The sequence below is a fragment of the Pundamilia nyererei genome, unplaced genomic scaffold (genome assembly GCF_000239375.1).
Source record: "Pundamilia nyererei isolate P.nyererei 1_Seehausen unplaced genomic scaffold, PunNye1.0 scaffold00187, whole genome shotgun sequence".
Classification (NCBI taxonomy): Eukaryota; Metazoa; Chordata; class Actinopteri; order Cichliformes; family Cichlidae; genus Pundamilia; species Pundamilia nyererei.
This window is the reverse complement of record NW_005187588.1, coordinates 882950-894558: the sequence shown is the minus strand read 5'-3', so window position 1 is coordinate 894558 and position 11609 is coordinate 882950. Positions and strand designations below refer to the sequence as shown.

Here is an 11609-nt window from a genome sequence, read left to right as displayed (position 1 = left end):
GGGGGGGGGAGAAAAGTGCTTGCTGCTGGTGTAAGAGGCTACTGTATGTTGCATGGATGGAGCACTGGCTCAGATGTTGTCAAGGATTTTTCACTCTTTTCACTTGAAATTGCGCGGCTGCCACTGAGTCGTAGTTTTTTACGTTTGGTGTGTTCACGAGATTGATGCATGATGGGCGTTGGGGTGGGGCATTTTCAGGGGGGCAGTTTTGGGAATAAGGCTGCTGTGAGAAGTGTGGTGTCATTTCTGATGCTTTTGTAAAAAAAAAAGCCAACAAAAAAATAACAAAAAACACCCTTTAATCTCAGATGTGCAAGATGAATGGTTAAAAATAAAAAGAGACGTGTTGTTTTACACACACACACACACACACACACACACACACACACACACACACACACACACACACACACACGCCTGCATCCAGCGCTCCTGAAAAACAACACTAGATCTCATGGAAGTGCTTTTTCTTGTGACTTATTTTTCCTTTTTTTTCCTTTAATTTGTCAGCATGAGCTCGGATTTCAGTTGCAAATGGCCTGGGAGATCAAATACACCGTGCTTTCGCCATTTGCTCTGGCTCTTTTGATTTTAAAATCACGCTTTTGATTTTTTTTTCTTTTTTAAAAAATTATTTCTACTTGCTACTAAAGCTCTTCTGCATGGTCCTGAATGTCCTGCTCTCTTCTCTGTCTCTTGTGTGTGGGTGTGGAGAATGTTTCAAAAAATGAATAAATAAAAAATATGGAGGGTGGAGACAGAACAAACAAGTGAAGAGAATAGTCATCCCCTCTCCTGTCCTTTTATTTCATTGGTCCTCCATCTTTCTCCACTCTATTTTCCCCCCCACCCGGCCAGTCAGTCTGTCTTTCCCACTCCGTGTCCCATATGCATCTTCATCTCTTCTGTCCATTCCTACCTAAATTTCTCTGTCCATTTCCCCCTTCCTGGGATGTAGTCAGGTAGCACAAACACCAGAGAGTGGGAATCAGTTAGACTTTGAGTGATAACTTTGTCAGTTATTTGAATATAACCTGGACAATACTATAACGTGTAGTTTCCTTCCCCAAGTTATATTTTAATTTCTGACGTTTTCTGTTTCCGTTCTGTTTCTGTCATTTGTTCGCAGAGGGGTTTTTTGTTGTTGTTGTTTTTTTAAATTGATTTTTTAGAGGCTAGATTGTTGTGATGTGGCTGATTCTTGTAGGTGACTGTTGACACGTGACCTGTTACATCACTTCCTCTCTACCACAGGGTGGGGGTTGCTTTTCATTACCTCGTTTTGTTTATGTTTACTTTTTTTATTTTTTGGGTTTTTTTGGTTCATCATTTCTTTCTTACATATATTTTCTCTATTTCCCTGATGATTTTTGTATGTTGTTGTTGTTGTCAGTCTCCACGGTAACTGCTCGCGTGTCCTCACGCCGTTTCCCTGCCAACGGTAAGTTGTGTACACATGGCATCATCTTTGAATGACCCCTCCCCCCAACCCCATCCGTCCAAATGAAATTAAAAAGAATAAATAACGATGCACCCAACACCCAAATGAAGGACTCCTCTTACTTAAGGGAGGCTTGATTGGTCGATTGACAGAACCTGATTGGCTAATCCTGTGATTGATTTGGGGAGGTGGTGAATGAAACGATTTACGTGATTAGCCATTGACCGCATGGCATTACAAAAAGGCCACTTGTGTAACTGAATGTACTGCATCTATCTGCAAGTGCAACAACTATGACTACCACTTCTTATGCGTTCATTCCAATCACCTCTCTAACTGCATTCAGCATTTAATTCCAGAGCTGTATCCTGCATGGTTTACTCTCTTTCTCGTCATCTGTATGACGTCATATAGTACTATGTCATCTCTCTGTGTCATGTGTCAGCTGATAGCTGCATTTTCTGCACCTTAGTGGGACAGCATGCTAAAGCATGTGTGCAATGTTAGCTTAACTGGAGAGGGGATAATAGTAGTCTGTATATCATGGCGTGCTGTAGTGCTTGACTACAACCTTCTGCACCAATTTGCGGACTGCAGACAGTTGCAGAGATACGGCTGTGCAGACGTGACATTTCCTCTTAAAGCTGTACCTGTGGATGAATAGTGTGTTGCCCTAAAGGGGATGCAAGCATATCGTAAAGCAATTTTACTAAATGTGGTAATTTGAGAAAAAAAAAATACAAAAGATTTTAAAAAAGCTGTCATGAAATAATTAGTCGAATTTTTTTTAAATCAGCGACAGCTTTTCTTTGTTCTGATTTCTGTTAAGCGGTTTCCTTGTTTTCGATAAGTTTGGTTCTGGATGGTGTGTGTTGGTGGTTGTGTGCTTCGAGGTGTTTCTGGCGTGTGACACTGATCTGAAATGCCTGGCAGTGTTTCACAGCCGTGGTTTCTGTTTGATTTTTTTCATTTGATTTTTATTTTTTGATTTGAGGAATGATATTTGCATCCCCCATCCTCTCTGTCTTTTATCTAGACTTCTTCTCTTTCTGTACTCGTTCTTGCTCCATCCATCATTTCTCCATCACTGCTCACGTACAGTTAGATCCAATGTAGGCAAACGGTCAGATGAATGTTGTACGAGTGTATTGCATCTTATTGTTCGTTTGTTTGAAGAACTGCACATTTGGATGGACTGTTCACTCGCTGTCTCTCTTCTCCACGTCATGTGTGTGTTTTTTCTGTGTGTTTTCATGTGGACTGGCTCCTCCTTCTGCATCCCTTTTATATTTCTGTCCTTTCTCTGTTGTTCTCTCTCCCTCCTCTTCCTCCTTTTTTCTGTATGATGTGTATTTGATTGGGAGGGCTGCCGACCTTATTTGATTGGTCTCTTGCTGCATCTGATGCTTGCTGACTGGCTAGTTTTGCTCACCTCTGGTGATGTGATGCGCTCTTGATTGGCCGTGTGTAATTTGTGTATGAACTCTTCGATTGATGTTTTTTGCATTGTGTTCAACTGATGAATTTGCCGCTTAATTCACCTTCTTTTTCCCTCCTTTTTTTTAAGGTAGCAAAATAATGGTCTTGGATTTCTTTTTGAATGCCTTTGATCTCAGATATTTTGTTGTTTTCTTTGTTCTGTGTGCCAATGGTTGCATTGTTTGCGTGCAAAACTGCCTGACTACTCACCAGGATCCTTGTTTTCAATGTCTTTCTCCTTCAAAAGAAGCGCATGCAACAAATACCATCGCTGCTCATCAACAGAATTAACCCCTGTCATAAGTACAAAACTGTGAAAAGTAAAACGACACCTCACTGAATATGAAAGCTCCAGTAATCACATGAAGTGTCACAGACAAAACTCAGCGTAACCTGACCTGTGATTGGACTGTGCTTGTGTCAACCATTAAAAGTGAATGAAATGAGCCTCTGATCACTTTCTTTGGTGTCCAGGTTAATAACGCCACAGCCAGAGTGATGACAAACAAGAAGATGACCACGCCGTACTCGAACGGAGAGGGCCTTGCGGCACTGCCATATGGTAATGCATTTTGCACGGTTGGACCAGAGAGAGGGGGCAGAAATGATTGTCACTAAATTAAAGCAGCAGACACTACCCCCACCCCCTCCCCAAAGAAACAAACAACATGCAAGAATGAGTAAATGTCGTGTGAACCCTGGCTGCCCGTCGCTTCTGTGACACGTTTCTGTTTCCATGTTGTTGTCAATTTTCTTTATTATAGCTGGATGGAAGCTGAGTCCTATGGTTGGAGGCATTTACAGTCCTGAGCTCTATACAGGTAAGAAAGCCTTCCTTTATTCTTACCTGACTGATACCCAGCAAACATTGCTTGCATGTCTCCCAAAACTGATCACAATAAGAGGTCAGGCCAAACTTTTCTGATTTTTACAAAGTGCAAAACAGGGTTCAGATTATTTATTTATTTATTCTTAACAATGACAGCTAATTTAGCTAGCACATTGTTGTGTGAATGTCACCTCAACATCTAATGACATCTTTTTTTAAATAGTTAAATAGATAAACACCCAAATTACATTTCACTTGTTACCGGAAGAACTTGATGCATCACACGCTTACACTTCTCCCCTCGCTGTCTGCGATGTCAGCATCTTAAACTCAGGAAGGAGTGCTACTACTGACACGTGAAATCAATTAGCTCAGTGGGAGAAGTGGTGGACCCGAAAGTGTGAGATTCACTGTTGAGGTGTTTTGTTTTTTCTTTCCCATTCTCTCTCCTTTTTCATTGAGAAACATGTTTTCATGTAGATTTTTTTTTAAAATCTCATCTGGGAATAAAATTCCTTGAAAAGGAGCGCGATGCAAAACAAAATTCTCAAAACTCTTACAAGGATGTCCAGGTAACGTTGAGTCAGCGTGCTGTTCCAGTATTTTACAGCTGTTTGACATTTATGCTTAAAAATGAAGGTGCAATACTTTCTGTGTGTTAGATAGATTTATAATAGATGTTGATAGGTCATCTTTCGTTTTTAGTTGAATTTGAATACATCAGTTGAACTCTGGGGAGTTATAGCAAGCATTTGCTGCTTTTTATTGATTTGTAGGACAAATGATTGTGATTTCAGTCAATCTAAATGTTTAATCGACATCAGTAAAAATAAACCGTGTTTTAATTCTGTCTCTTTTGCTCTCAGTACCAGGGTTTCCGTACCCAGCAGCAGCAGCAGCAGCAGCTGCCTCGACCGCTGCAACCTTTCGAGGCGCTCATCTCCGAGGTCGTGCTCGGCCAGTGTACAGCGCAGTCAGGGCCGCTGTCCCACAGCCTGCCATCCCCACCTATCCTGGGTAAACACACTCAAAAATAACAACACCGCTAATAGTGACGATGATGTCACAGATCGGATCAATCGTCTTCTTAGAAGCATGGCTGCACTTTTTATATAAAAAAATAAAAAATAATGCATGCTGTGTGTTTGAATAAAATTTTTTATTGAGAGTTGACATTGATGGTTGGCTGAGCTGAAATACCATTTCCTTGTAAGTCCAAAATGGTAATGATAGCTACATTGAGTAGTTTTTTCAATGTTTAATAAGCAGCCGAAGGAACAGTAGTATCACTTTGAGGCATTTGCATACAAAGAGGTGGTATTTTTGTCCTGCATGTTGCACGGTGTGTAATAATCTCACCCTTCTTTCTCTCTTCTCTCTCTCACAATCTGTTTGGCACCGTTTTCCCATCTTCCCCCCTCAATCGTCACTCTTCTTTGTTGTTTTCTGCACTGCCCACATGGTGGCGCATCACACCATTTTTTTTCCCTTTTGTTTCGTTTTGTTTGTTTTGACTTCCCACCACCGCTCCTTTTTCTACTCTCTATCTGTCCTCCCCCCTTTCTCCTGTATTATCTGTTTCTCTCTCAGTGTGATGGCCTATCAGGATGGTTTTTACGGTGCAGCTGATCTCTATGTAAGTACGCCTGCCTCTCCTCCACTGCCTCCCTCGTCACCTACCTTTCCCCTCCCCCTTGTTGCCTTGTGGGTTTTCAAGTGTGAAATGGCACGGATCAAACCCGTAGAGACGTGTACTTTTGAGTGTTTTGACTCATCACCGCTTGACATTTTACTGAAACTTAAACGAGGCCTTTGATTGAAATCAAAATTTGCACAGTCTCACATTCAACGCGCCAGCGCTCGCTTAGCTGTCCAGCACAACACGGCAAAACCGTGCACTCATTCGTGAGTAGACTCCTCTAGGGTTTGTCTCTGTGCATTTGTGAGTTAGTTTGTACCAATGTGATTACGAGTGTGTGCCTGTGTGTAATGGTGTGTGTGCGCGGGTGTGTGACCAGGTTGACAATAGATGTTTCTGTTCTCTCTGTAGACTAGTGTTTCAGGACATTAGTGGCAGATTGCCCCAGGTAGGGTTTTACACACTCTGTGTGAGAGCCAGTGTGCATCCTCCTCGTCTCCAATGACTGCGTGCTGCTAGACATTATTGACCATCTGAGATTGAAATGCCTTCTCTGTCTTCTTCTACTAACTCACTGGATTCTGACATGGGCGGAGTTGCGGAAGGGGGAGGAAAGAATGCAAAACACATTAGGAAAAAACAAAACCAAACGGCGGCTGGTCTGATATTTTTTTCTGTAAATTAAGTGCAGTATCCAACGGAAGTAGTGGAAAAGGGATCGAGGGATATACGTTTGGTCAGAGCTTGAAAAACTCGATTGAATCTGATCTATGCTGACACTTCAGCTTTCCATTAGTGTGCACACACACGCAGTGTTAAACACATTCATTAGACCACCACCAAATGTTTGGTTTATACCACAAGTGCCCTGAATTAACAGGATTTGTAATTAGCAAAATCATTTTTTATGTTTCTGTAATGGTTAATCTGCCAGTATGCACAAGCTCTTTAATTAAAATGATACTTTTAATGCTAATTATTGTTGTAACTAATGAATTAAAAATGCACTGTTTGACAGTAAAGGCAGAATAAAATAGTAAAGCTTTTTTTTTTTTAAATTAAGAGGCTAAATTACAGGTATTTACTTGCATCCCTGAGCAGAAAAACATAGTTTTAGTGGTTTTAATGTTAAGCTTGATTAATTTCTGACCTCTTAGGATGCTCAGCTCCACTTTGGGTGTAAAAATATGAAATCGGTCTATTTGTCTAATAAACATAATCCTTAGTCTTTGAACAAGACTCATTTGTGTTTTCTTGTATTTATGACAGGTGGTCTAATAAATTTGTTAAGCCCTGTAGACCCGAACATGATCTTTTTGCTTCTTGTTGATGGAACAAACAAAGGTTAGGCTTCATGTTTTAATCACTGCGTTTTGTTTTCTTTATTTATTTTGTGAGAAACTCCCTGAAAATTGGGGTTGAATCGCCGTCGTCATTTTTGAGCCCGAACGCTTGTTCATTTTGTGAAACCTGCTTTTTAAATTTCACTTGAGCGATCGTGCACCGTAGCTTTCCGAGACGTCGCATTTCCTGTATTAACGAAGATGAAATAAGCTAAATAAGTAATACCCAAACCTGTGATTTGAGTACAGAGAGTACTCGCAGTTTTAAAGGGATGTAGAGAGAGATTTTCCTTCATCCAATTAGCAGATCATTCAGACCCCTTCCAGGAATCTCCCTATCTGTTTCACCTGTGGCATGCTAACTGAATCAATGTCAGCATGCAGACATACTTACAAGGCTGACTCCCCGCCCCCCATCCCGTGTATTTTCCTCCCAAATCTTCTCCTTTTATTTCTGCCAACCTCCCTTTTTATTCATCCTTTCCTCCTTTGACTGTTAAAGTAGACCTTTACTAAAGGTTCTTATCTAGTTCAGTACTTTCTCTTCCTCTTCATTTTTATTATTATCAGACCCTTCTTTTCTACTCTTATGTTCACTGTGGTTTCCCACCTTCCCTCCTATCCTTTTCCATCACCTCTACTTTCTCTGTCTCTCCTTCCCTCATCTTCCCCTCCTCCCCCGGCCCAGCCTTCCTCCCATAGCAGCAACTGTGTGGTCCTGAATGCAGGAACTGATTCCTTAGGGTAGAATGCAGTGGTGTGTGTTTCTTTCCTTATTTATTTATTTTTGTTTCCATAGGGATGTTTGGCCTAATACACTGTTTGTTCTGAATTCGGGAAAGCATGCTGTGTCTGTCAGTGATTGGTTGCTGGCCATGTGAGAGTGTGTGTGTTTGCCCCCTTTTTTTTCATTTTTTAAAATCCGACTGGCTGACTTGTCTTCTTACACCTGTAGTTTTATTTTTGTGTCTTTTCATCAGCTGTTCATCCAAACCTAGATAATGACACGATCATCCTGCCACTCCTTCCCCTTTCTTTAACTGTGTGTTTTTGGTAGGGGAACCGGGGTGGGGCACAGTTATGGCTGTGAACTCTCTCTCCCTTCATGTCTAACTCACTGTGGGATAGATGAAGGCGATTCAGAGCTACAAACGCTAAAAACAACAACAGCATTGTCTGCAATTAAGGGTATTTTTTTCCCCACATTAGCCATGAAGTGAGAGAGCCACACAGAGCCTGAGCTACATCCTTGTGAATGCTGTACTGCACCAGATTAGCCAGTTTTGCTGACTGACTGCTTGTTAATCTCTCGCTCTCTTCTCAGCAGTTTTTTTTCTCACAATGTAACACGTTAGATTCACTGCTAGTGTTTTTTAATAGTCTGCAGAGAAAATATGGCAAACTTTAAACAAGACCTTTCTCTTCTTTCCGTCCCGTCCTTCCTGCCCTTTCATTACATCTCTTTTTCTCTCTCTCTCCTCTTTTCCTCTGCTCCACTCTTCCCCTCTTCTCTGTCCTCCACCTCTCTCGTCTCCATCGACTCCTCACAGGGTGGCTATGCAGCGTATCGATACGCCCAGCCGGCTGCAGTAGCAACGCCTGCGGCGGCAGCAGCTGCAGCGGCAGCTTACAGTGACAGGTGAGCGTAGTGTCCTGGACACTTTTTTATCACAATTGCTACTTTTGCGTAACTACATCGTGTCAATATCGATATATTAAAAACATTAAAATACTCTGGAAATACTGTGAACAGCAATGGCCTATCTCATGCACCAGCATCCTGAGGTTACATTAGCAACGTGAGCAAACTTTTACAGAAAAACCAGGCTTAGGTTGACAAAGCTACCTCCTGATTCAGAGCCTCAGTCACACGAGTAAAAATAAGACAGCAACCTTTTTACATCTAGGAGAAAATCTGCGGCTGAGTCTGTCTTATGGCAACGTTTCTGGGAGGTTTTGTTTCCTCGACGATCTCATTTTTGCAGAAAAAAGATAAGATAAGATAAGATGACCTTTATTAGTCCCACAGGTGGGAAATTTGTTTTGTTACAGCAAAAGTGCAAAGTTACGCAGCAGATATTAGAAAACACTTGAATGCAATAAAATACAATAGAATAAAATAGAAATACAAATACTATATACAATAGGAAAATACAAAAACACAACAATATAAAATATAAAATACAAAAACACAACAAAATACAAAAAATAACTGAAGTCAGATCATTTTATCTTATTGGATAAAACAGATATTTGCAAAGTTTAAATTTGAGGATCTATTGTACAGTTGAAAAAAAGTGATAAATTGCAATATTTATAATTGCAGTACTGAGCGTCTGGTGGTTCCCATGTCAGATGCATGTAGAGGTGATTGTTGTCATGCTTGTGTCGACTGGGACGCCCTTACAAAAGAGACTTTAAATCTGAGGAGTCATTTAATCCCGGTTAGGTAAAGGTTAAATACAAAAATGAACCTTTAGCTTACACGAAACGATGTGATCTGTTCTTAAACTTTTGCAATGTCGTGTTTCCTGATCTAAAATACAGGGAAAAGTTTAACATTTTGTTGACGTCCTCCTCTGTAATTTGAACACTTTGGGTGGGCTGTATGTATGACACTGTTGTAGTTTCTAACAGCTAGCAGAAAAAATACTAATAAGATAAAATTTATTTTGTGTGCCTAACTTTCTTCACATTTTGAGGTATCTTGGGCCTTCTTAAAAAGACACAACACTTGTTTCTCTCCTGCACTATGTCAGAATCATTTTGCAGCTAATCTAAATCAGCTTGTGTAACCCTTTCCCCCCCCTCATAGTTATGGACGAGTTTACACAGCAGATCCCTACCACGCTGCACTTGCCCCAGCTGCCTACGGCGTTGGAGCCATGGTAAGTCCACGTAGGGCGTGAATACTGTTTTGTGGTCTGTTCGCAAGAAAATGTCAATATTTTTAGTATTAATCAGTATTGTTTGAATATGTTATGTTGTAGTCACTGATTAATATGTATAATAGTGTTTATGCAACTAAGAAAGAGCCTGAATTAAGGAAAAATGAGCAGTTTTATTTTACCAATGTGTATCTGGCATAAGGGTTCTGTGTACTTTTATTAGGCTATGCGTACACCAGCAACTCGTGTTTGACAAATCAATTCGTTTTGGTCTTTTTCTGTGATGTATTGACGAAAATGACGAATCACAGCTTGAAACAACTGCAATTCTGACTCTAGTGAACGATTTTATTCACTAAGTGTTCCTTTTATTGCTTTGTAGGCTACGCTGTACAGGGGAGGCTACAGTAGATTTGCTCCCTACTAAAGACACTACATTTCCCAGGAGCTCCTCTCTTCCATTGAATTACTTTGAAAGAGCTCCCCCTGTTGTCACGGAGGTGGACTGCACCCAGTTTTAAAACGTGGACTTGACCACAAAGAAGATATTTCAGATCCCACCCCAGAGCAGTCCCACGTTTTCTTATATACGCTACTACAGAAATAGAGGAATGCTGTATTAAAGACTGAAGGATGGCCTTAATGTTAAAAAAAAAAAAAAGAAGAAGAAGAAGAGAAAAAAATAAGACTTAAGATGGCCTCCTTCCCTATTGCACGGCTGTATTATAGTCTCCCCTTCTTATTCCCTCTGCACTCAGCAGCACAAGATTTGGGACAGAGCCCAGATGTTCTTCCAAAGGCTGCATGTGGATAACTGACACTTAAAACAGCCGTCACCCGTGTGCGTGTTTGTGTGTGTGTGAGTGCATGAAAGAGCCGAGCGTTGTGTGGCCTGCACACGCTCTCCGCTGAAGGAAAAAGAAAGGGAAACACACAATGGAGGTGTCCACAAAACATCAGGGCAGTAGGAAGAAAGACGGTGCGCAGAAAGAGCACCGAGAAAACATTCTGAACCAGAATGACGAGTCAAATGATAAAACCACCCACGGATGGATTTTATAATTCCTCCTCGACGTGGGCGGATAGTAAGGAGAGGATTTCCAATCCCGCGGTGTTCTTTCTGGCAGAGGGAGACTGAATGTGGCAGCTTGGAGAGATGATGTGACGGTTTATAACGCTATAGAAATCACGTCCGAAAGCTGAAGGAGGGAGGGTTTATTAGAGCTGTTCCTTACCTCAAGTTTTCTTAGTATGTGGAAATGGTAAACCTTTAAACTTAAAATTGTTATATGCAAAGAAATTAGTTTAGAGAGAAAAAAAAAGTTACCAAATTATTATTATTAATGATATTTGTAATTGTAATTATTCTCATTATTACTCTTATAAAACCATTCTTATGTTTGAGTCAGCAGCCGCTGCTGTCATGGATTCAACAGTGAACCCTGGGGTTAAAAATCATTAACAAAGTACAAATATGCTGTCAGGTATATGAAAACAGCTTATATCCGTGCACGGGACTTCACCCGACACTACAAACACGGCAACACTACACAGAAGAAGAAGGGGGGGGGGAAGGTTCCCGTTTAGTGGAGTTTACACCCAAACTAAACCCTGGGGTTCAAATAGTGGTTGGTCCTTTTAATGTAGGAATATATTATTTGGATCCCCCCTCATATTCCATCTTTTGTAGAGTGTCCAGCAATGGATGAGTCTTCCTGAAACATACTTCTGTTGGTATTGTGTTTAAGATGCTGCAGCAGCAACTGCTGAGCAAGAGAGAGAGATTCAGTTAGTGAGTTTGTAGTAAATATTTAAATGCAAAACACAATTGTGCATATTTCTATTCCATTGTATTCTATATTTCCAAAATGTGGCTTTTTTTTAATTTTTGGGCTTTTGTTTTTGTTCCAAAGATTTGTAGAAAGCACATTTTTCTGCCGTATGTATAAATATATTATCTTTGTTATTGTTATTATCATAATCCTACAGC

The 11609-nt window shown here is 40.7% G+C and overlaps 1 protein-coding gene across 4 annotated transcripts in view; it reads left to right on the top strand.

Annotated features, from left to right (window-relative positions):
- Positions 1–10302, top strand: part of rbfox2 (RNA binding fox-1 homolog 2) — a 37981-nt gene extending 27679 nt beyond the window's left edge. For 3 of the 4 annotated variants that reach the window (XM_013914334.1, XM_005747061.2, XM_013914335.1), the window contains 7 exons: positions 3395–3482; positions 3685–3741; positions 4616–4766; positions 5340–5385; positions 8282–8370; positions 9547–9619; positions 10002–10302. In XM_013914334.1, coding sequence (XP_013769788.1) covers positions 3395–3482; positions 3685–3741; positions 4616–4766; positions 5340–5385; positions 8282–8370; positions 9547–9619; positions 10002–10046 — 549 coding nt within the window. In that variant the 3' untranslated portion in view covers positions 10047–10302. Of the gene's footprint in view, positions 1–3394; positions 3483–3684; positions 3742–4615; positions 4767–5339; positions 5386–5799; positions 5837–8281; positions 8371–9546; positions 9620–10001 lie in introns of those variants that run through there. The other variant, XM_005747062.2, reaches the window with a different exon arrangement.
- Positions 10303–11609: the final 1307 nt, after the last annotated feature.